The sequence below is a fragment of the Mixophyes fleayi genome, chromosome 1 (genome assembly GCF_038048845.1).
Source record: "Mixophyes fleayi isolate aMixFle1 chromosome 1, aMixFle1.hap1, whole genome shotgun sequence".
Lineage (NCBI taxonomy): Eukaryota > Metazoa > Chordata > Amphibia > Anura > Limnodynastidae > Mixophyes > Mixophyes fleayi.
The window spans coordinates 453,297,588-453,323,675 of NC_134402.1; the positions used below are offsets into that span (position 1 = coordinate 453,297,588).

A 26,088-nucleotide genomic window follows, 5' to 3' on the forward strand; every position below is an offset into this window, starting at 1 on the left:
GGGTAATGAAAACCATATTTGCTGGGTAAAACTTACTTGAATGCTCAATATATGACTTCTGCCTGAAATTGCCTGCTGGTAACTCAAAACAACACTGTAGCTGCCGTTGGACAGATAGGTTGTAAATAACGGACCTCAATTAGGCAGAACAGTAACCATGGACATGAACTGCTCTGGTTCCATGGTTACAGTTCTTGCTAATAGGTGGTCAATTGTTCACAACTTGTTAAGGGACAACAGTGAGTGCTGAACAATCAATAGGTGATTTCAGGCAGCAGTAAGATGTAGTATCAAGCACAATTATGTTAATTAGAAACAATCCTTCAGTGGAGTTTGCACCTTTAAAAAGGTCAAGGAATTTAAAAGTCAAGATATACAATTACTGCCATGTTGATCTGCTAACGTTACAACACTTTTCTTGAACTATATGAAGCAGTCTTGCATAAAACGCAGAGCTGTTGAGAAACAATTAATGTCCTTACCAAACTGAGCGAGGACCGACGACTGTGGCACAGAAGGTTTTATATCCCAGGAAGAGGAGGGGGTGGCGTTACTGCCAGTCTGCTGAGAATTTTGGGACGTGAATTGACCTAATCCCGGACTCTTCAGCTGCTCCAGTATCTGGGACCCAGCAGAATTTGTCAGTTTTGAAGACCCAAGTTCGCCGAAGCCAGACCCAAGGACAGACGACTATACAACAGGAAAACAAAGGACAACTACTTCATATACAAGCCCGAAGTGTGAACAGCAATATTCCTGAAGCTCCTGCAAGTTCTACTGTCACAAAAACCACAAAGGGGCCTCAGCTAAAAATGCACAATCTGCGTTACCAATAATGTGAGGCGAAGACATCTGTGTATTTACCAAGCTCTGAGGAGTGTAGCTGCTGACCGCAGTGGAGCTGCTGGCTGCGGGTGTGATCTGAGAGTTTGTGAACACCAGGGCCTGTCCAAAATTCTGCTGCTGAGAGGACTCGTAACTGACCGAATCCGTTTCGTTGCCTGACTGGGGTTTCTGGAGTAAAGCTACCAGATCAATGCTGAAAAAAACCCAAAATCACATGATATTAAAACAACGGCTCTCCAACCGTCAAGTGATCGACGGTACAAGAAATGTTCTGGGATTATAGAGGAGGCCCGTTAGAGGGTTTGTATTTTATTATTCTGTTCTGCAAAGCCCAAGGTGCTTTGATAAACGAAACAATCTCTATTGCATATCATAGTGGACCCCATTACACAACAGTGAAGTCACTGTAACATTAAATACTTTCTAAGCTGTCTGTGTGCCAGAGAAAATGTTTGTAATCATCTTAATTCCCAAGGCTACAATGACCTTTGTTGGTAGACTTTAACGTCTGCCGAATCTGGCTCACGTGTGCGACAAAGAACGCTAGTGACATTAGGGAGGGGGTTAATTAAAAGGGACGGTAGCCAAGATAAGAAACGAGCCCCCAACTTACCTTTGTCCTGGAGTAATGTGGTTTTCTGAGGGAACAGAAGACGCGGTGAAAACCTTTGTTTCAGAAAGCTGTAGGAGAGCAAAATAAATACACGTGACTGAACTGTAGGTTACAGATAGAGATCCTTGGATGTCTTAATAGCTCTGCGATGATAGATTTACAACACTCGCTGACTTAAAGCACAGAGAATTGCTGACATCTGATTCAAGAATTTGAACTTTGCCACAATTCCCAACTAGAAATGACTTGAACTCGAGGCAAACTGGTAAAATTAGCTATGCTAGGCCAACAAATGTGGGCATTTAAAATGAAATCCAGAAGGCATTAAATGCAAGAAATTGATAGTAAAAGAAATAAGCACACGAATGTGGGTAGCAGAAAGTAGCAGAGTCTTGTAGAGTTTATTTCATGAACTATACCCGGCATGGGTCATCACACATGACCAACAAATCTGGGGACTGAACCAGGAGGTAGAATAGATGGACCAATATTTTAATGTTTCTATGAGGAGACTATGACCATTTCTATAGCCAGCATCTGCCTAACAACTCACATCTTCATTCCAGTCCTCTGCAGTCCATTCTTCAATAGAATTTCTCCACGCACCTTTAATAAGAAACAAAATTAAATTATACATTTCACCTCACATATTTATGCTCAAAAACAGTAAAAGAGGAAATCTTTCTGTATCACTGCCCAAGTCCCTATGTTAAAAGGGTTGTCGTTACCTAGAAGACTGCAAAGCTAATGACGCATATACATCAGTTTAATCCCCTGTGCACTGCTACTCCTCGTCTATAGTGCAGTTACAACCATACAGAACATTAATCAGCAGCAACGAGTACAGGAATCAGCAGACATTGCACTGGGCAGATTTAGTACAGTATGAACACAAAGTATTTTAGACGTCCTTTCACCACACTACAGACCAAACATCTATACGAGTGAGAGACAAACGGCGGAACAGGAAATGGGGCACGTTCCAAGGTATCAGAACACATCTTACCAGTGCCATCATCTCCATCACTCTGACCCGTCTCCCAAGCCTCTGCTTTTCCTCCAAAGCCATCGTTGGCGCTGGGTTCTGTGTAGTCTGCAGGATTGAATGTCCTGGAACAAAATAAAGACAGAACATTTTTAGCACATAATGTTTTTTACATTTAAAAAGGAAACCTGAGAAAGAAGTGGATTAATGACATACCCCATGCCTTGCGCAGAAAATCTCCCAGCTCCCCTGCCTCGTCCACGTCCTCCAAATCCTTGAAGAGAATAAAGTGTATCAGTGATTCTTGGCACATGGTAGTTTTTGCATGTTATTTTTCTTTTTAAATGCCCGCCAAGCTGCACAAATGCTGACATATTTGGTAACAAGCCTTCCTGGAAGCCCCACACATTTTTGCAGGCAGGTAACAATCACTGAAAGGTTCTGCACCACAGTTGTACCATCTTCATCACCCTCAGCCTTGTCACTGCTGGTATCCAAGTTAGCGGCGCCAATACACCCAGCTATGCTCATACTACTATACGGCCCGCCAGGGACTTCAAACGAACAAGGGGGGAATCAAGAGAGTTCCACATCACAAGAAATACAAGGCAAAAGGAGATTTATTTTTGTAGATCTTTTTTCGATGCTGTAAAACAGAGACAAAGTTATGTTCCACCTAGGAGACATGGTAGTGGGATGGAGGGGTGAGGACGTCCCTCTCTGCTCATCCTCAGTTTACCACAAGCTCAGTATGGATACAAGACCAATGAGAAGAGTAGCACCAAGGTCCAGAAGTGAAGGGACTTGGAAACAGGGACAGAAGGGCGGCACATCCAAACCAGTCTTGATATTAATACCCAGGACTACTTTCAGAAGGATGGACTGTATGAAGGACCACCTTTATCCTTGAGAAATACAAAGTACAGGGGCTACTGGCACAGACCTGCGAGCTCAGAGACCAGTCTAAGCAACGTAATGGTCAGAAGAAAGTCATCTTCCAGCAGCGGCAGCAACGTTCACAGCTTGTAGGAATAGGTGACCAGGGGGTAAATGTATCAAGCGGAGAGTTTTCCGGCGGGATTGAAAAAAACCCCAGATTCTAGCTATCATTTATTTAGAACATTCTACAAACTGATAGCTAGAATCTGATTGGTTGCTATAGGCAACATCTCCGCTTTTCAAACCTGCCGGAAAACTCTCAGCTTGATACATTTACCCCCAGATCTGCTAAAACCCCAAGATGCATTTCCAAGAGGGACCAAAAACGCTGGTAAACGGCACAGTTATCCAAGAAGCAACAGGCTTCCCATCACAGAATAGGCCCACTGAATTTCTCTCCAAATCCAAAAGAAGATGGAACCAGGAGGCACTGTATCCCTTCTTATTCCCAACGAAAGAAACAGCTCATCCAATTACAAGAACATCTATAGGCATCAAGCTATATTGGGCTCATACTTGTGCCATTGAGTGAACGTCCGCCTCTTTTGGGTTCCAAAAGATTGCACGACCAATCCTTAGTTAACTGGAAAATCGGAGATTACTGTTGGCTGTAAAGACTACCGTGTGAAGGACTGACTTGCGTTTAGGAAAAAGTACAGGCGACTAGTGATAAGAGGCTGCCAGATCAGAGACACTACTGACATAGGCGATGACAGGAGAAAGGTTATCTTATAAATGATGAAGCAGAGGGAAACCGAACTAAGAGGCTCAGAGATACCCTATAAGGAATTCAGAAGCAGCTAAAAGGTGAAGATGAAGCATTGACCCAAAAGGCAAACGAATGTTGACCACTCCCTGCAGTAAAATGTTAAAGTCTGGAAGCAGGGTGGTGCTTGAAGAAACCAGAAACCTGCACCTTAAAATAAATCAAGGCCAAGCTTTATTTACACACAAAAGAAAAAACATTTAGCGGAAAACTACATCTCGTTGCACCAGACGGATGACAATCTTCATACACGGAGACAGACGCAGGGGGAAGAAAACTTCTGCATCCACAGCATAGTCTCAATCAATACTCAGCGAGATACCTGAACAATCATATCTGCAAATTTCAAGCTTAGGGTTTAAAGAGCCATAACATTAAAGACAGCTCCACCAAAAACTGGGTCCTGAGACAAGAGGTCTGCTTGCAGAGGTAGACACAAGAGTAACAAAGCTAGTTTCACATGAACTGAGGAGTTAGTCGTCTGATTTGCCCTGAATCCTCTAAATAGAATGGTCATGAGGTATGCCCCCAAGTCCTGGGGCCATAAAGGGAAGCTTAGGATTTAGTTGTGATGCTTGCAAGCCTATTTCTGGGATGGGGGAGGGGGTCACAAAAACGTGGGAAGTCTGCCACCCAACTGTTCATCACTGGGATGTAGGTTGCTAGGTTGGCCAGAATAAACCTCTTAGACATTGGATGGGAATAGCAAGATGCACAAAAAGCTCATGTAACTGAGCACTGTTTGGATAGGGCGTATGTGCAACTGCCCATAAGGGACATCCTGCAGATTAGAGATCACGGTGCCCAGCACATGCAGTATCAAGTGGTGGAGAGGGTTCTCTGAAAAAAGTAGCAGGATCTGAGAACTTCTCTGCAGCCCTATATTAAGAAATAAAGCTTGATAACCTCCTCAATGCCCTAGGCTACTGAGAAAGTGCAAGCAGTCATGAAAAAAAATAAAATATGGGGCACTCCCCTGAAATAGAGGTGGTCCTACGGTTCAAGAGAGAAGTCAGAATCTGCTGGCCGGTACAATCGTGTCTTTCGGACAGGATGGACTGCTGAAGACTGGCTGCAGGTCGTTTAAACCAATCCCTTGATAGGACAAGTTTCACAAGCCAAAGGGCCTTCCATGGATCCCTGTTGCAGATTGCTTAGTGCAAGTCATATGTGCAGAAGTGGACTGATCCTGCAAAATAAAGACAGGACACTCCGTGGTGTCCATCCCCTTTTAACCCGGCATTAGATCACTCCCCTTCCTTGGTTGGATCCGTGCTGTTCCCGAAACAGCAACACATGGAGATGGGGGTAGGTGCAGCATTTAGCTATCCGTGACAACCATGAAGGAGCAGGGGGCCACAGTAAAAAACGGTTCTCCTCACCCCAGAATAAACAGGTTCCTGAGGCTCTATGTCTACCTCCTATACAGGGCACATAACCAGTTATCTGTTACCACCCACTGCAGAAGGAAGAAAGAGAGACCATTGCATTTAATGGTAACGTCAATGTTGGTTTTAACATTGTACCTCGTCCACGGCCTCGCCTCCCGCGGTCAGCAGGTCTCTCACCGGGGCCACTGTCCACTCCATTTTCTTCTGGTCTAACTGCATGAAATAAACACTATTAGACAACTACACAGTTATAGGTTTTTTTTTTTTAAATGGGTAAAACAGGCAGCATACACTCTCTGCCACGGCTCCCGCCACGTCCACGCCTGCTGGAAGTCCCGCGGCCACGGCTCATTTCCCGGTCTCCTCTCTTCTCCCGGTTTTCTTTGTTTTCAGAGCTCTCTTTGCCGATGCTTTTCTTTTTGCCGCCAACAGTCTCCCAGGAAGTCTACACGTAGAGAAGCAGCAACATAAAGCCAGTGGTTAGATCCTCTACAAGATCACCATCAAGCCTAATATAGAGACCCGATGCACCAAACAGGGTGTCTGCACCAAGTAAATACAACCGCCAGGCTCACCGTGTCAGAGTTGCCTTCCAGTAGTATATTAATGGCCCTGTTCACATCTCCATTGCAGTCATGAAGCGCCACTATGCACTCGTCCTGGTTCTTCCCCGTCACCTCCATTAGCTGCAAACAATGGAATCACAGAAGATTAACGACGACACATCAACTGCGCTCTTTTGCTGCAATTTAACATTGAATATATGGGGCATATTCAATTATGCTTTGCGGTCAGCGACTACGCGCGCCTGTGCGTGTAAAGTGAGAATACGTTACAGCAACATTCCGGATTTTCCTTTGCAACCCTGTGGGGTGGGCACGGAAATCCGTGATTTTGCGGTGGTAACAGGATTTGCGCAGCGGCACGTAATCGTGGACCGCCAAGATAGTTGAATACGCCCCTACGAGGTCTCAATCCGCGATTTAATTTTTTTTCTATCATTTATTGTTATCTATAGAAAAAAAAAAATTGGAAAAGATAATAAAAAATAAAGTGTACAAAAACCACTACGATATCCGTTTCAGCTAAATACACAATGGATAGAACTGCGCTCTCCCTACGAGCATTAAGATGAGACATCAGATAGAATGTTCTGTTGGCTTTTATACTAAGTCTTATGATGAGCAGCAGCTCTGTTCAAACATCCACCGTGTGCATGTTCAAATCTGCATTTCACACAAACAGAAGTGTCATTTTCCATGTCTGTCTTTAAAGACAGCTGAGAAACTGCTACTGTCACCCATGTATCCAAGAGCGGACATTAATTCCCGTTTCACAGGGCATGCACTGCACACTGTCACTGCGGGAGTCATTGCAGCTGTCCGCCCCACACACATGCTCAGTGCCATCTGACCATCTGTCGTAATGTCTGTATGTCCCACTGATCCGGGGAGCAGAAGAACCAAAACACAAGTCCCCCTAACCCCCCCCAAGATACTGGGATAAAATTTATGAAACACAACTCACTTGTTTCACTTTGTCCTCAAAGTCTGCATCATTTTTATCATAGATCATCTGTGCGAGGCGGATCTGCTCAGCTGTTGCCTAGAATGTAAAGAAAGTTACGAATGACAATTAAGCCAATAGGTATAACAATGGCCAAGTGGCCACAGCACTGTATAAAAATGGCGATTAAATCGGTTTATGATTTTCAAGAAAGGTAGAAAGTCTGCGGACATTGGGGAATGTTTCTTTTTAAAGTAATCCAACCCAATTTATAACTTGGTATTCAAAATGCAACATGAATCCATATGACAAAATTAGGATTATACTATATCATAGCTGCCCCATTCCTTCTATTATGTCCCAGAATATTGTTCCTATTCCAGATATGTACAGCAGTTGAGATACCTACCTGTACCTGTTTCTGTGGTTGAGTCTGTGGAGTTGAGATCTGTGTTTTTTCCCGAGTGCCCCGGGTACGTTCATTTCCCACCGAAGTCATCATATACAGTATATACAAAACAATGTATGTACAAAATAGAAAATCTGCAAGAGAGAGGAAACATTAATAGGTTAACGACTGGTGCTTATAAGCCTGTCCCCACATCGACACAGTAACCTGACAAGTCTCCAAGGTGAAGAAACCACACGCAATCACTACCACGAGGTAGGTAATACGTGTGTCGGACGTTAATGGAGGAGACACGATTTACCCTCTTGCTTCAACTTGGGTGAATAAAGTAGTTAGAACAAAAAATTCTGCTATTGACCGCAAGTAGAAGCACATAGGGGGCCATTAGAACCCATAGGCTCCAACCACATTTCCGGTTACATGCTTTCACTAGTGTAATGTAAGGCTTTTACTGCCTGTGGGCCACTGGTCTAAGTATGTAGATTTTTGAAAGTCAATCAACCTAAAGCTTCTCTCCTGGGTCCATTCCCTCCACTCTGTGTCCTACTTGGTAAAGATTGCCTTGTCCAGAGTTCATATTTAAGTCAAACTAAACCCCCAAAACTAAAAACACTTCTACAGATGCCTTTCCCATTGGGTGTTCAATGACATCTGAAACTGATATTCATACTGGCTGGAAACTGCCATGTTTTCATGGACATTTTTAAAATGTGTCAGTTTATTAGTCTGTGACTAAAGATGTGGGACAAACTTTCCCAGCAATATGACTACTTGGAGTAAGCAACCTTTGGCAATTGAGCCAATACAACTATACGCTACCTACAACAAGTCACCATCCCCACTTTTAAGCAGAATTAGGTGTGATGTCTAAAAATACATGAATTAAGAAACGCACAACATCCTATACTTCCACACTTATTGTATTTCAGGGTGAATTTGTTTCCATGCTTTGTCCATTTACTATAAACTCCTGTTATAAAACGACCAGACTCTCCTGCACAAAGTATTTGAGCCTAAAATCCCAGTGACCTCAAAAATATAAGCTGCACTCAGCATCGGACAGGGACAAGGCACCAGGTGAGCGACGTTAAACACACTGATCGCGTTTCACTGTGTCGAACAGCAGCCGGAGCATCTACCAAATAAAGTGTATTAGGCTGGATTAATAAAGGCTTCTTAAAACTTGATATTATATTGGACATCTGGTTGATGTAAGTTGTGCATCTTTGTAGATCTCCTGCAACAGCAATGACTTGTGGCAGCCGGCTCCACCACCAGCCCAGCAGGTGTTTATAACCCCCACAAATCGGGAAGCAGCAACAGACACACTAAAACTAAGTTCCAGAGCCATGATCCCCTGGTGAGGATGTGAGTTGTCTGAAAATGAATGAGTCTTAACGTGTCACGTACACAATAGAGTCCACCTCACCGCTCATTACAATGCAGTCAATCAATTCCCTAGGAGAGTGTTGGCTAACCTGCGACACTCCAGGGGTTTGTGAAACTACAAGTCCCAGCATGCTTTGCCAATATATAGGAGTTTATTGCTGGAAGGGTATGCTGGGACTTGCAGTTTCACAATACCTGGAGTGTCACAGGTTAGCCAACACTGCACTAGGAAATAGTCATGAGGTTACAGGTACGCCAACACAAAGCTTCACGGAATAGTTAAATATGTGTTTGTTAAACAGACAATAATGTGCCCGCTTTCAGGGCAGAGCACATTTTTTAGACTATACTGAGCACCGAGGACATTGTTGGAGTGATGTCTATGGATTAGGTTACAGATCACCTTAGCTGTACGGAGGTCTCCCCTAATAAAATATGCAGTTATCAATAACTGATCAACTATATTTTCTTATTTTAAAAACTTATGAGATGATCAGGCACTTTCTCCAACCGGGGGTTGTTGAAGAGACAATAAATGATATTTACGAAATAAAGTTAATGAAGGAACAGAGTACAGCCACAATTAGAAATCCTGAAAATTCACTGGTCAATATGGGGGCATTATAAAACAAAATAAAAGTACTTATCTATGCTGCTGGTAATACCAGCACCACTAACAGCAATCTCTGCCTGCAGGTAATGAGTGGACGGCCCTCCCCACATTATTATAACAAGCAAAGATCTTTTCAAGTAACAACCGGTAGCCTGGCCTGATTCACATGTCAGGGAAGCTAGATCCTCACACACATCCCCCCTAACCACCCCTCTGCAAGTATTTTAAGACCTGTATGGGATAGTCTCTCCAGATGCCAGTCACTACGGCTCTTATAGCATCACACTATGTAAACTACGGTTATGCAAAGTGTATCTGCTTTTTTTTTTTAATAGAAATACAGACGACGGGTCTATTAGGCAAGAACCCTGCGTGCACAATGATTACTTGGATCATGGCTCATGTTTACTGCTCAGGCATAATGTAATCAGTTATAGCGACAGGGGTCAGTAACAGGTCGCAACTGACAGATCGGAAGAGAAGGTGAAAAATTCCATACATTGCACAGGAAGATACACAAGCGAAGCGGCTAAGTGGGATGGACAAGAAGTCATTGGGAATGCCCACTGAAACATCAAGAATTCAGCAAATTATTCTGCCACAAAATAAAGATGGGATAGCAGATTCTGTCACGCCTACAAGTAGATCTGCAGGATATGCACAAGGCTAAACAATAACAAAAATAATATATCTATTATATATACATACATTCATTTTTTCGCCTCAAAGGCGAAGGAACATTCCAAACCAAACCAATAAGTTTGTCCACTGCAGGGGGGGGGAGGGGGGGGGGGGAGGGTCTGACTGTGCCAAGCATGGAAGCAGCAGGAAATGAATATCCTGGAACAGTGTTACATAAGTGACGCACATCCTAAAAATAACCAGTCCAATGGATTCCCACAACAGACACTTTCACTACACAGTTAAACACTCGGCGTTGCCAGGAAGCCCACCTTCATTATAAAGCCATGTACTGCAGCAGGACACAGACTAAACATTAAGTAACTGGCGGCTAAAGGCCAGGATGGCATTATGGAACTTGTAGTGCCACAGGGTGGTTGATGTAAACCATATCTCAATGGATTAAAACTGTGTGTGCATGCATTACAGATACAGGTCAGTTACACAGCAGTTTAACACTCTTATAGATACGGATTCAGTCGAATGGACTGAGAGGGAACGATGACATCTGATACACAACAAGTAGGTGCTGTAACCCATACCAAAAACACATTTGCTTTCAAGTACTCCAGCTAAACAGAATCTGGCCAAATCGGCAAAATTATTTATTGTACGACCAATCAAAATCACGTCCAATCTAAATCAGATCTTGTTTGGACCTGGAGTTTATTTCAGGCTGAGTGCAACGAAAAATGCATCCTGAAATGACCAAAGTAGGTTCTAAAATTTCAACAACTAAACAGACAAAACACGGACATCACGAATGTCCTTTGTCTGTAATGCTTTGTATAATAGTACCTGACACTCATCTGCAGCGTAGAAGGAACATCTAGAGTTCCTTCCAAGTTGCAGAAACAAAATCTTTTATTGGTCTGTAGATCTTATCTAGCCCTCAGTAACAATGGCACAATGCACCTAATTAGAGTGACACATGTTAAATGAAGACCATATGTAATGTGAAACTGCACCCATTAGCAATCAAGGACTTAAAATAAGGATAGTCTTACAGTCCTCCAGACTCTAAAGCACAATAAGTTTTATTTTACTCTACCAGTGCAAACCATTTAAGTCCAAAAACAATGGGACACCCACCCAAAACAGGTTGACAGAATTCCAGCCGACCTCGTTAAAAGGATTTATAAAGAAAATAATATTGAATTCAGTTTCTGGCACATAAGAGAAACTATAAAAACAATGATAAAACATAACATAAAAACAAAGAAGAGTAAACTCCGAATTCATTCAGCAGTTAAAAGATGCAATACACTTAAATATTGTTTAGTAAATATTCTGAGAAGTTAAAGATATGTATCTGGGTACACTTGCATGTGTGTCATTTCCTGGGCCTGAAATATAAGGAAAGTGTGACGTGACATTACAGGAAGGTATAAAAACTGGCCAAAGAAGAAAATCACACTGTAGCCTCTTTAAGACACCTAGATTCCTCATTTTATCCAACAAACCATTTCTAACTTAAAGTTTTATTTCACAAATACAGGTCACTGTCCAATCCTCGCATGGCTGCCATCAGAATATATAAAACATGTCGTTTGTCAAGAGAAAGTAACATGTAAGAAAATAAGTAAAATGTTGCTAACAAAGTCTACTTAATATGTGAAATTGTTACATTTCACACTAATGATTTACAAAACCACAAGCACTCATTTGTGTATTGTTACCTAGGCAGTAACATTGCACTTAGCACAGAGACACAATGTAAACACAAGGCTTACAGAAAACAGTGTTATAGTCAACTGTCAAGCAACACACATCCTAATATATAATGGATCCTGCCTGCATACTGGGACTGCTGGTTGCAATAAAAACAAACAAGTGCTGGATATATATTACGCCAATTAAACCTAAAATGTAAGTTTATTTTTTGGGAAAAAATAAAATAAATAAATATTATTTATATTTATCGTGTAGTGGTTAGCACGTCTGCCTTACAGTACTGGGGTCATGAGTTCAATTCCCGACCGTGGCCTTGTCTGTGAGGAGTTTGTATGGTCTCCCCGTGTTTGCGTGGGTTTCCTCCGGGTGCTCCGGTTTCCTTCCACACTACAGAAACATACTGGTAGGTTAATTGGCTGCTAACAAATTGGCCCTAGTCTGTGTGTATGCTAGGGAATTTAGACTGTAAGCTTCAATGTGGCAGGGACTGATGTGAGTGAGTTCTCTGTACAACGCTGCGGCATTCTGAGGAAGGAACACAATTTTGTTCAATCCACCTTGTGACCATGTGCGCTGCGTTCTCTCACCGACCTAACTGGCCATCAACTGACTGATCTGTCCTTTCCAACAGACAGCTAGATCTGTCCCGTAGATACATGGGCGCAGCCAAGTCTAATGGATCCGGCTGTATAGTGCAGAGATCAAACCACTGGATCAGACAGGACAATGTGTGTTGGCTGAGCATAGCTGTCATTACACAGAGCAGAGTAAAAATAATTCAAAGCAAAAAAAAAAAAAGGGTGCAAAAAAACACAAAGCTAAAGAAACTCAATCGAGTTCTACAGGACTGAAAACAATCAGTTTAAATCTTCAAGTAGTATATTTTTCAGCAGCTCGGTTACTTTAGAATGCAAAGTTTCTTTCACAATCAAAAAAGGACCGGCCTTATCTCCTAAAAAAAACAACAAATTATTAGAAGATCATTCATGCGCCTCCCTTTAACCTCTGCCCTGCAAAGAGGACCGCACTCACTAATTTCCTCTGCAAGGAAAATATACACAGTACATCAGCGGTGCTTGGTGTTGCTGGGGTAAGAATACATTTCACTAGGGAATTGTGCAGCTCCTCAAATAGTCAAGAAGCCATCCCTCCTCGTATGCCCGAAATATGAGCACGTTTCGTAAGCGACTGGTCACATATGTTTAAACGGAAAAAGTCCTTCTCACTCCGCTCAGCTCGAATTTCTCCTCTAAAAAGGAGCAGCTGCCTCCCCACCCAGCCTGACCTCAATCCCAAACAACTACCCCCCACCCGCCACTGCCTTGGCAGAACCTTGTATAACTAGCACACAAGATAAATCACAAACTGCAGATTATTTCATTACAAGTAACAAGGGCGAGAAACAGATTGAAGGGGTCTGGAGACCCCTAGTTCCAGGAATCGCTCTATGTATGTAGAATTTATAATATCTATAGCTTTACCCACGATGTCTGTGTTAGCACGTAACGTAAATACTCACCAATGTCAACTGTTTTTCTGCAGCCTATATAAATAATGGGTACATACAAGTCTTCCAAACATCATATAGGAGGTATTAAGTGTGTAAATAATAGTTTTAGGGGCATATTCAATTGTTTAGTTTCCCGGCGGCGTTAAAACTATTACAGGTATTACGGTAATAATAAGCTGGATTTCAGCTTTTAGGCGAAATCCAGCGAGATAAGTACCGTAATACAGATATTTACACACACTATTACCGTAATGATGGTAATAGTGCGCACGCCACAAGATTTGACTATAACGCCAACAATTGATTATGCCCCCGAGGTGCATATTCAATTGACGGCGGGATCGCCGAAAATCCCGCGCTCCAAAAATATTACCGTTAATACGGTAATATCTTGCTGGATTTTAGCGAGTAAATTACCGTATTAACGGTAATATTTTTCGATCCCGCTGTCAATTGAATACCCCCCTTAGAATCATACAGCTGGCCTTTTGCACATAAACATCTAGAAACAGCTCATAAACACCAATTATCTGGTTACAGAGAAGAATTAAATGGGTTCAGAATTATCCAAATGTATTATCTCACAAAAGCTCATTTTTATCACCAGAGCAAAAAAAAAACCCCAAATACATAGCACAGAATATGTACCTTTTTATGCATTAAATAGCAGCTTGAATTGCCAATCATTAAAGTCACCCTTACACACGCAGACCGATCTTTGTACAACCTGGTCATGCAGGTGGGTGACCAATTTGGCAGATTCTTTTTAGTCAACTTGAACAATGTGATGACAGAGGACTCAATTAATGCAGTTGGCTAATGACTGCACTCATGTTTATTGTGTGGTCATCGACCAATTGCATATTCCGCTGGTCTTTATCAAATTATTGTCAGAGGTAAGACCCACAATAACCGCATTCTCAAAGTGACAAACAATATGAGGAATTTGAGTGAAAACTGTGTAAATCCAACATCTTCATAGGACCAGCTCAGTCTTTACACAAAGGCCGGTCACACAACTATAGGCATAACCCATGGCTCTATATACACTCACCTAGAAACACCAAGATTTACAGATACATGGATCCAATATATAGACTGCAGTAGTGTCAAAGACTTTAAAAACAAATGTTAAGAATTCAGGCACAGACCCATGTGCTTGTGTGCACATTGTATATGATCCCATTAAAAGCCACTTTACAACATTAACAGCTGAGTAACAAAACAAACTTTAAAACATGTCAAAACCAGAGAACAACGCAAGACTCAAACATCATGAACATTAACATCTTTTATACTGAGTAATCTAATTTTTAGAACAATGTTGTGGCCGACTGCTACTTTCTTGTACAATATACTGGTGCTTATCTCACAGGGGCAGTCGTGAAGAGGAAATGAGGATGAGTCAGTGTTAAATCACTAAACCTAAAGAAAGGCAAGTTGTTTTATATACCATGCATACACATAAGATAGTGTGTGGGCACCCAAAGGACAATTCAGATGCTTGGCCTGGACGACGAGTGAAAAGAATTCCAATTAAGCACAAGTGTAGGTGGCCAAACTGGACAAAATATCTTTGGCACAAGCCAAGCAGACAGATTTGTTCTGGTTTCACCATGAATAGATGATGACTGTACACACAGGCCTGATATCGGTCATATTTAGTATATCAACATTTCCAATAAGGAACCAATCGATGTTTATCAGATTAGAATAGAGCGGTTGTTTTGGGGTCGACACTGATATCTGACCAACTGCCCGATATGACAGTGTGTGTTGAAAGCTGAAAAATGTTTAGGATCGAACACTATTTTGGAAAACAATCAGCAGTCCCACTGATAAGAAACCTCTCCCAACCTAAAACTGCAGACAGTGGAGAAATGCTTGAACTGAAGTAGATAAAAGTTAAATTTAATGGCATCTCTCAACAAAACTATAGGGACATTTGCAAATTCTAAGAGATGCCTTTAAATAGGATATCAACTTATATTTAGGTTTCGCTGCCTTTTAAAATATCAAGGGATGAACATTAGATGAAAGAAAAAAAAGATACTGTCTGCACTTCGAGAAAACAACACTTTGCTGGTTAAGGGAAAATGTGCAATAGGGAATTACGTAGCTATTTAAACCCCTAAACAGACAGAAAGGGGAGGTGTATTAATATAAAATGGTACATAATGAGGGGGGAGTCTGTATACACCACTCTAGACTAAAGGGAGAAATAAATACTACAAGACAAAGTAAGGACAAGAGTGCAACCCAGGTTAAAGACTGTCCAATACATACAGTAATCTTCCTGTAGAGAAGGGACAGACCTGTGTGTACTGTGTAGAACAATCACCATGCACAGAGGCATCCTATGTGTGCAATATTATCCCACATGTATAATTATCCACCCCATAGATAAGTGGTGCCCAAGTGTGTACAATACCATGCTGGTATAAATGGAGGATGCCAGGTGTAGAACATTCCCCCTGTAAATATGATGAGGAGCTTCATATGTATAGGGCAGATCAGAAAGGCAACTGGTACAGGAGGGGAACCTTTAAAATGGGTACGTCTATACCCTGTAGCTATGGGCATTCTGTAGGCAAAGCAGATGGGGGGGGTGAATGTATACAGTGATGTTCTGCAGATGAGGGGGTGAATGTATACAGTGATGTTCTGCAGATGGGGGGGTAAATGTATACAGTGATGTCCTGCAAGGGGGGGGGCGGGTGAATGTATACAGTGATGTCCTGCAAGGGGGGGGGGGGGGCGGGTGAATGTATACAGTGATGTTCTGCAGATGGGGGGGGGTGAATGTATACAGTGATGTTCTGCAGATGAGGGGGTGAATGTATACAGTGATGTTCTGCAGATGGGGGGGGTAAATGTATACAGTGATGTCCTGCAAAGGGGGGGGGGGGTGAATGTATACAGTGATGTCCTGCAAGGGGGGGGGGGTTGAATGTATACAGTGATGTCCTGCAAGGGGGGGGGGGGGGTGAATGTATACAGTGATGTCCTGCAAGGGGGGGGGGGTTGAATGAATACAGTGATGTCCTGCAAGGGGGGGGGGGGTGGTGAATGTATACAGTGATGTCCTGCAGGTGGGGGGGGGGGGGGGGTTGAATGAATACAGTGATGTCCTGCAGATGGGGGGGGGGGAGGTGAATGTATACAGTGATGTCCTGCAGGTGGGGGGGGGGGGGGGGGGTTGAATGAATACAGTGATGTCCTGCAGATGGGGGGGGGGGAGGTGAATGTATACAGTGATGTCCTGCAGGGGGGGGGGGGGGTGAATGTATACAGTGATGTCCTGCAGATGGGGGGGGAGGTGAATGTATACAGTGATATTCTGCAGATGGGGCTCACACTATTTTCATAGTGAAGATAGTCCTGAGTACAGTAATCTCCTGTAGACAGGGGGTCCTGAGTACATAAGTGGACCCCATTTGTTAAATCACTTTTGTAGATAGGGAAGCCCTTGTGTGCAGTAATTTGCTGTAATGGGGGGGGGGGGGGGGGAACACAACATATATACAGGACAGACAAGGGAGGCCCCCCCCCAAGTATACAATTATTCCCATGGATAGGAAGCTCCATATATAAAGCAGATGAGGGGAAAGGGGTACCTGTCTACACTGTGGATGAGGGGGCCCCTTGCATAGAGCAGATTAGGAGCCACATGTATACAGTAGCTCCCTAGTAATAAGGGGGCCCTTGTATAAAGTAGATTAGGAACCACAAGTAAACAGTAAATCCCGAAGAACAGGGGAGCCATGCATAGAGCAGATTAGGGGCAATTTGTATACAGTAACTATCTACGGAAAGAGGGCCCTCACATAGAGCAAACGAGGGGCCACTTGTATACAGCAACTCTATGGACAGAAGGCCCTCCTATAGAGCAGCCTAGGGGCCACAAGTATACAGTAACTATATGAAAAGGTGGCCCTCGTATAGAGCAGCCTAGGGGCCACATATATGTAGAAACCTATGTAATAGGGCAGCAGATGACGGCCCCTGTGTACACAGGCGATGAGGGGCCCCTGTGTACACAGCAGATGACGGCCCCTGTGTACACAGGCGATGAGGGGCCCAGCGGGGTAGGACTGCGGCACAATGCGGCCCCCCCCATGCCCTCCTCCAGCCGGGCTCTCCTTTGTCCACTGCCCGGGGGCAGGCATCACTAGGCCGCAGACCACCCCCCTCCCCGCCGCCCGGTGTGACCCCTCCGCCGGGTGAGGGTGGGCGGAGTCACAGCCCCCCCGCACTCACACACACACACGACGCCCCCGGTCCGCTCTCCGTGCTGGGCCCCGGCCGCCGCCTCCTCCTCTTACCTGCAGCACAATGCGCCTCACAAAGCAGCAGCAGCGGGCGCCGTCACGTGACTCCGCCCTCACCCGTCACCCGGCTGCGCGGACATCACCCGGGTGACGTCACAGGCCCGCGCTCGCAGCCCCCCCCCCACCCCCAACCCCCGCATCCCCGGCCCCCACCTCCTCCTCCTCTTCATCATCATCAGTAACCTGGGACTGACCGTGTCCCGCGTCCTCCTCTCCGGCTGCCTCTGTGCCTGTGAGGGGGCGGCGCGTCCTACTGACGTCACCGGCTGTGCTGGTTGCTATGGGTGACACTGACAGCCCACCTGCCAGAGGGGCAGGCCATGCTGAGACTTGTAGTACTCCACCAGGGAGAGGGTGGCTGGGTGCAGTGTGATACATAGCTGGACCCCAGTAAGTGACAGGGGGCTGAGAGCCTGGCTGGGTGCAGTGTGGTACATAGCAGGACCCCAGTAAGTGACAGGGGGCAGAGAGCCTGGCTGGGTGCAGTGTGATACATAGCAGGACCCCAGTAAGTGACAGGGGGGGGCTGAGAGCCTGGCTGGGTGCAGTGTGACACATAGCAGGACCCCAGTAAGTGACAGGGGGGGCAGAGAGCCTGGCTGGGTGCAGTGTGATACATAGCAGGACCCCAGTAAGTGACAGGGGGCTGAGAGCCTGGCTGGGTGCAGTGTGATACATAGCAGGACCCCAGTAAGTGACGGGGGGGGGGGGGGGCTGAGAGCCTGGCTGGGTGCAGGGTGATACATAGCAGGACCCCAGTAAGTGACAGGGGGGGGGCTGAGAGCCTGGCTAGGTGCAGTGTGATACATAGCAGGACCCCAGTAAGTGACAGGGGGGGCTGAGAGCCTGGCTGGGTGCAGTGTGACACATAGCTGGACCCCAGTAAGTGATGGGGGGAGGGGCTGAGAGCCTGGCTGGGTGCAGTGTGATACATAGCAGGACCCCAGTAAGTGACAGGGGGGCTGAGAGCCTGGCTGGGTGCAGTGTGACACATAGCAGGACCCCAGTAAGTGACAGGGGGGCTGAGAGCCTGGCTGGGTGCAGTGTGATACATAGCTGGACCCCAGTAAGTGACAGGGGGGGCAGAGAGCCTGGCTGGGTGCAGTGTGATACATAGCAGGACCCCAGTAAGTGACAGGGGGGGCTGAGAGCCTGGCTGGGTGCAGTGTGACACATAGCAGGACCCCAGTAAGTGACAGGGGGCTGAGAGCCTGGCTGGGTGCAGTGTGATACATAGCAGGACCCCAGTAAGTGACAGGGGACTGAGAGCCTGGCTGGGTGCAGTGTGATACATAGCAGGACCCCAGTAAGTGACAGGGGGCTGAGAGCCTGGCTGGGTGCAGTGTGATACATAGCAGGACCCCAGTAAGTGACAGGGGGGGCAGAGAGCCTGGCTGGGTGCAGTGTGATACATAGCAGGACCCCAGTAAGTGACAGGGGGCTGAGAGCCTGGCTGGGTGCAGTGTGATACATAGCAGGACCCCAGTAAGTGACAGGGGGCTGAGAGCCTGGCTGGGTGCAGTGTGATACATAGCAGGACCCCAGTAAGTGACAGGGGGGGCTGAGAGCCTGGCTGGGTGCAGTGTGGCAGTAACAATGGCATATATGGAGATGCACTGCAAAATACCCTGATTTCACATCAGTGCGCCTCCACCCCAATTAAGGTAGGACAGTCCCAGTTTTGCGTGTGTGAACCCCTTGTTGGTCTTGCTTTATGCAGTCACTTACTTGGTGTGTCCTGTTGTCACGTGATAGCCCATTTGCTGTCTCCCTACTCTTTTGCTCTGGCTATGCGATAGATGTGGTATATCGGACCAGAGGGTTCCCTGAATACTCAGAAGTTAAATCGCTGGTGTATTGTGGAGTGCACTCTAGTCACGGTGCAGTGTAGTTAAAAGGAATTTTTTACGCTAGGCCACTACAGTCCAAGAATAAAACTTTATTTAACTCCTCTTCCTCTATTAGAGTCTAACACAATAATCATAATGGTGTCAATGATGTAGTCACTCTTAAACACCAAACTCTTCCAGCACAGTCCTTTAGCAGATGTTATCTGCTACTTAGACTCCTTCTGCATAGACTTAGTAGAAATAGGGCAATGCTGCCAGTTCACATACCAGTGTTGTAGCTGCGGTTGTTACACAGCAAACAGTCAAAGTTACTCATGAATACAAGCAGACAGAATGCAAGGTCCAGAAGCCAACTATCCAGCCACTATCCTCTCATACACACCATTCTCTACACCAGGGACCCTCCTTTACAACGAGTCACGATCTCTTTATGCAACAACCTCCCATCCCCCTCATGGTGCTGGTACTTTCCAAGGGGACTCTCCTACTGCTGCTGTACAGTAATCCCAAAGAGCCAGGGACCTTCCATCATAATCCTTCTGGTGATGACAACTATTCCTCAGAGAACACTTCCAGATTGCTCTTGGCTTAAAACATTCCAGATAAGCTGAGTGTTCACTTGTGGGGACTCTTTTCCTGGAGATATTTACTTCACTTCCCGTGGCTCTCCCACCACATGCTCCTCTTATTAGGACTCTCTTCACCCCTTTACTTCTCGGTTTACTCCCTTGGCAGCTGCCATGTACTGACCTCTTTTAGGTGGCATCTCCTTAGGGACACTTCCCTCTCGACAATAGTTGTGCTCCTGGTGTCCCTCTTTTGGGGTACCCCTGATAGTGGGGATCCCCCTCTGTCTCTGACCTATTCAGGAACTTCACATATTGTGGTCCTGCAGCATCTGACCCCCATCCCCTCGCCTGGGCTTCTTAATATGGACTCTCCTGATTTGGACTCTCTGTCCCACACTATTATTATAGCCCACGCGGCTCTGCTGCAAACCCGCTCCCGAAAACACCCTGGACCTCCTACTCTCCTGTCCAGGGTCCCAACAAGATGAGTATTTCCCAGAGGACGTGGAAAACACGAGTCTTTAAAGACTCAGGTCCCCACGCGATCCGTATACCCAGCACTTGGCGCTGCTGTGCCAAGTCTTCCGCCCGTGTCACCAGCTCTTGTGAGGCCCTCACGGTGACCTTGACAGCTTCTTTAACTGATGAGGGTGGCAGCGGAGAGATGTGTTTAGTGGACAGTTGGATGCTTCAACTCTGCACTTGGGAGCAGCCTCCGCAAACTAAAAGTACACCTTGATCTGCAGAGGCAAAAAATTTAAGGAGGTGAACTGAGAAAAAGTGTAAATATCACGTAATCATTTTTTTCTCCTATAATAATTCGGTTTGGCCTCATTTACGGATGAATAAGAGTGAAGGGACGTCAGGACTTTCTTTATTATATGTGACACTCTGTATTGCATTGCTAGGGGTGCAACCAGAAGGTTGGACTTCCATGTAAAGTTTAGACTTTTCCACCTATCCGCATATAGTGGTGCACATATACTGTATTTGGGGGGGGGGGGGAGGGCGGTGTGCCAGGATGCATGCACCTCTGTGTGAAGTACAGACAATTGGGGTACTCAGATCATCTTCAATGTATGTGTCACTCACCGGACCATGAGTGCCTCTGTGCTGGTGCGTGGTTCTCTAGCCTTCCTGCCGGCGCCTGTCCTGAGCCGCGGCCGTCCGCCATCTTGATGGACTGCGCATGCGCAGCATCCAAGAACTTATGACCTTTTGCTTTTAATCTAATTGGTGGATCAGGCACCTCTCCCTATTTAAGGCACCTGTGCTCATTACATCGTTGCCTGATCTTGAGTCTCATTCCCTGTGAGTCTCTGAAGGTGTCTCCTGTGTTCTGCTAGTGTCTTCAGTTTCCTGCTGATTACCTGCTCTACTCATCGGTGGTTTCCATACTTGCTATTACTCCTGTGTCCTGCTCGTGTCTCCAGCTTCCTGCTGATTACCTGCTCTACTCATCGGTGGATCCCTTACCCGCTACCTACTCCTGTATCCTGCTCGTGTCCTCAGTTGTCTGCTGGATCACCTGCTCTGCTCGCCTGCAGCTCCCATACCCGCTACCTACTCCTGTATCCTGCTCGTGTCCTCAGTTGTCTGCTGGATCACCTGCTCTGCTCGCCTGCAGCTCCCATACCCGCTACAGCCGTTCAACGCTCCTGCTGTGTCTTCATAGTCTCGTGGACAAGCTTCTCTACTCATCAGCGGTATGCTCACTCGTTATTGACTATCCACTGTTACTTTGCATATCCGCTTAGGACAAGCTCCTCTTCTCAACAGCGGTATCCATACCCGCTATAGACTTTTGGCTGATACTCTGCCTATCCGCTTGATACAAGCCTCTCTACTGAGCAGTGGTATACATATCACCATAGACTATTAGCGATAACGCTGCCTACCCATTTGGAGAAGTTCCTCTGTGCTCTCATTGTCCTCATTCAGTTATTTGACTCTTTCCCTGTATTCACTTATCAGCACCAGTACAAGTCCTCACTTACTAGCAGTGGTACAACTTGCTGTACGCAGACCACTGACTACCCGCTACCTACCTGCACCTGGACAAGTCTTCTCACCTCAGCAGTGGTACAACTTGCTATACGCAGACCACCGACTCTCCCGCTACCTACCTGCACCTGGACAAGTCTTCTCATCACAGCAGTGGTACAACTTGCTGTACGCAGACCACTGACTCTCCCGCTACCTACCTGCACCTGGACAAGTCCCACCTCAGCAGTGGTACAACTTGCTATACGCAGACCACTGACTACCCGCTACCTACCTGCACCTGGACAAGTCTTCTCACCTCAGCAGTGGTACAACTTGCTGTACGCAGACCACTGACTCTCCCGCTACCTACCTGCACCTGGACAAGTCTCACCTCAGCAGTGGTACAACTTGCTATACGCAGACCACTGACTACCCGCTACCTACCTGCACCTGGACAAGTCTTCTCACCTCAGCAGTGGTACAACTTGCTATATGCAGACCACTGACTTCCCGCTACCTACCTGCACCTGGACAAGTCTTCTCATCACAGCAGTGGTACAACTTGCTATACGCAGACCACTGACTACCCGCTACCTTCCTTCACCTGTGCACGTCCCCTCTGGTCTCCGTGGTTAAACCTGCCTTTCCACTATAGCTGCAAGTCGCTGACTCTTCTACCTATATAGCTGCAAGTCGCTGACTCATCTATATCGCTGCAAGTCACTGACTATTCATCTGCTTCATTGGCATCCTCACTCCATCTGCTGTTATATACGTTCCACTATTCACCCTCCTGCCAGAGGACCGCTGTGCAAACTCCGCCCCTCTGGTAAGCAAAGTCATCTGGTGAAATCCTGGGCAGAGCTCCTAGTGTCCGTGACAGTATGTCTGATGCACCTTTGCAAGCATAACTTCCCCACACCAGCAGAATGATACACATGCAGATTGCATTAAGAAAGAGCAGACACATCCCCTTTAAAGTCTCTGTGTTATAGCATTTAATTTAATTCTTGTTCTCCTTAAGGGACATAGGTTGTTAGTCTTTTCTCTGGTTGCATTCCTGAGCAGTTAATAGACCCCGGACACTTCCTATCTGCATGGGTTCGGAGTCCTCCTCGGATATTGTCTCTTTTTAAGGAATTCTGGCATTAAAGGAGTTGACAGATGTTTAAGGACTAAGGGGTATATTTACTAAACTGGTTTGAAAAAGTGGAGATGTTGCCCATTGCAACCAATCAGATTCTATCTATCATTTTGTAAACTGTACTAAATAAATGATAACTAGAATCTGATTGGTGGCTATAGGCAACATCTCCACTTTATCAAACCCGAAGTTTAGTAAATATACCCCTAAGCCTCTGATCCCTTTGCTTATCCTGTCACCGTTCCATTAGATGATAATAGCTATAAATGCTTTAGATCAGGGGTCAGTGAACTTTTTTACCTTTTACCCCAAAATATATTTAGATACGCCGTCGTTACCCCCTTGATTTGAAAGGAAGGAAATCATATATTTTTAAGTATTGGAATTCAAAATTTTATTGAATCTATTGAAAAGTTCTTTGAAAGCTTCAACTTCAAAACTTCAGGTTTTGGAGAAATGATGTTGCTTCATAGTTGATACGAGAGCATCTATATTCGGGCAATTTGATGTCAGAGCAATTTGGATACAGTCTTTAGCGTCCAATCGTTTTCTCTGCTTTGTTTTTATGTTCGTTAGAGTGGAAAATTCTTGTTCGCAAAGGTAGGTTGTTGCAAAAGGCAGCAACTTTTTGACTGCCTTCTAGTGTGCAATTTTGATGCCTTTACAGCTGTTGACATAAATATGACAGATCTGCTTTGTTTTCAAATGTAATATGTGCTTCATTATTGCATCGAAGCTCAAGAAATGCCTCTGCCAACCCTTGAGGCTCTTCTGGTACAACAGCAATTCCACATTTAAAGGGGTCTACAATCCAACTGACAGCATGTGAATCGGTAGCATTACCCCCAAGAATTTCATTTTTACCCCATTTGGGGTAATTTACCCCTGTTCCCTGACCACTGCTTTAAATCTTCAGGTGGGATCAATTTGGGCCAACTCATCTTTAGTGTTATCCTTTTCTAAACTGATGGCGTCACCCCATCAGTGAAGTTCAATAAATTAATCGCTGACCCTGACGCAGGTTAGACGGCGGCTTAAGCTGTAGTTCATCTGTGAAGGTCATCGAAGGTGGCAGATAGGCGTAGAAATATTGGTACAATGAAATTAGGATGTTATTGTCCATCTCTAGTATTGGGGTGCTCAGGCTAAACCATTTCCTTTTGGCAGGGTTAGACTCGGCTTTTTTGGTACTGAAACTTGAATCTTGGGCTCCGATTGCAAATGAATACCCATTATTATTTATATGGTGCCAAAAACTCTGTAGTGCCGGATACAGAAGCCAGTAACAGATGAGGTAATACACATAAGTGGTACAGATGAGTGTGAGTAATACTATGGGGACTCACACAGAGTCAGGACATAGAAGGGAGTCAGACAGACATGTGAGACAATAGGTAGAGAGCTTACATTCTAGAGGTATGGGTGGAGAGACCGTAGAGACCAACTGGGAGAAAATGGAGATGTTGGGTGGTGAAGGAAGAAGAAATGATGGATAAGATGGTCAGAAGGTGGTAGGATAGGCAAACTTGAAAAGGTGAGTTTTGAGTGAGCGTTTGAAGGTTGGGGGAGAGTCATGATGGTACGGAGTGTTGAGAAGTTACTAGTTCTGGAACAAGTATATTGTAAAGTGTCAATATGAGCCTATATTGCTACAGCTGGGACTGGGTATCTCAGATACACTGCAGAAGCGATGGGTCTAGTGGTGCTGTGGTAGCTCCAGCTGAGCAGAGTCCATTGGTGGTCTGATGATTTTGTCAGGGATTAGAATAAACGTGATCAGGAGAGGATTCCCACGGCTGAAAGCTGGAATAGAAGTCAGAAGCGTAGTTGGGCAGAGCTAGGTCGGTATCAGGAGTGAATGTCAGAAATCAAGCGCAAACCAGAAGCGAACCCAGCTAACAGGCCAAGGTCTGGAAAACAAGAACTGACAAGAGCTCAAGCACGTGGCAAAATGTGAGTTCCACAATGATAATATAGCGCCTCTAGGAGTCCCTCACAAGCACGCGGTCACCCTCGAGCCCAGCATCACTCTAATTTTCCCATCCATGTGTACTTGTTAATTAAAAGACTTTGCCGTGTCAATCGGCACTTACACCTGCCCTGTAGCTGGTGCAAATAATACTGGTGAAAACAAGCGTACTTATGACAAACAAAGGGCTTGAATCGGCCGCATCTGCGTCTGATCGCCCTCCCTGTATAAGGCCTACGTTAGTCCGTCCCTTCCCTCTTCTGTTCCTCTCTAGACGTAGGCAGTTGTAAGTGTCATTTGTGTTCAGACATGAATTGCGTGCAGTTGCGTTCACTGTCCACTTCTGAGTACGCGCAGATATTTCACGCAAAATATGCAAATGGATGTACGTCCAAACATGATTCAGGACCTATGTGAGCTTACATCTCTTCCCCTTCACCTGTCAAAATCAGAGAAGAGATAGCGCTAAGTGACGCTTGTCACTTGGCCTTAGTAAATAATATGAAGAACTAGGGGCACGTTAAGACAAATTATTTTCAAGCATTTTCTCCTCGTTCAGGATGCAATGAAATGCAAGTAAATGGATCGACGAGTACTTCACTGTATTGACAGATAGCATAAAAAATTTAAAGAATGCAGAATGTGAAGTAGAAGGGCACATTATAGTGTAAAAAGGTCAAACCCACGTTTTACATTAGTGGCTTTTACTATTGTTCACAATTTGCATTTAGAAAATTTTATTTTGAAAGCAAAACTTACCAGGAGAATTCCCAGCCCTGAAACAAGGTAATACATCCCTTGGGGTCAATCTTTTATTAAATATACATTGATTGAGCATCTTGTCTTTTTCTATCTTTTGCATCACTGTTTGGAGAGGCAGTCATGGGGATCTGCAGCTGCTTGGGGTAGATCTGGGC

The 26,088-nt window shown here is 45.2% G+C and overlaps 1 protein-coding gene across 8 annotated transcripts in view; it reads right to left on the reverse strand.

Moving 5' to 3' along the window:
• The window catches only part of UBAP2 (ubiquitin associated protein 2), a 42,181-nt gene extending 24,253 nt beyond the window's left edge, over positions 1–17,928 (reverse strand). For 6 of the 8 annotated variants that reach the window (XM_075186494.1, XM_075186475.1, XM_075186506.1 and 3 more), the window contains exons 1-12: positions 17,648–17,731; positions 7,456–7,589; positions 7,068–7,145; positions 6,116–6,226; positions 5,832–5,985; positions 5,676–5,753; positions 2,661–2,718; positions 2,466–2,569; positions 2,013–2,065; positions 1,460–1,527; positions 865–1,039; positions 483–690 (exon numbers count right to left, since the gene is read on the reverse strand). In XM_075186494.1, the coding sequence (XP_075042595.1) occupies positions 483–690; positions 865–1,039; positions 1,460–1,527; positions 2,013–2,065; positions 2,466–2,569; positions 2,661–2,718; positions 5,676–5,753; positions 5,832–5,985; positions 6,116–6,226; positions 7,068–7,145; positions 7,456–7,548 (1,180 nt within the window). In that variant the 5' untranslated portion in view covers positions 7,549–7,589; positions 17,648–17,731. The other 2 variants (XM_075186460.1, XM_075186469.1) reach the window with 2 other exon arrangements.
• Positions 17,929–26,088: the final 8,160 nt, after the last annotated feature.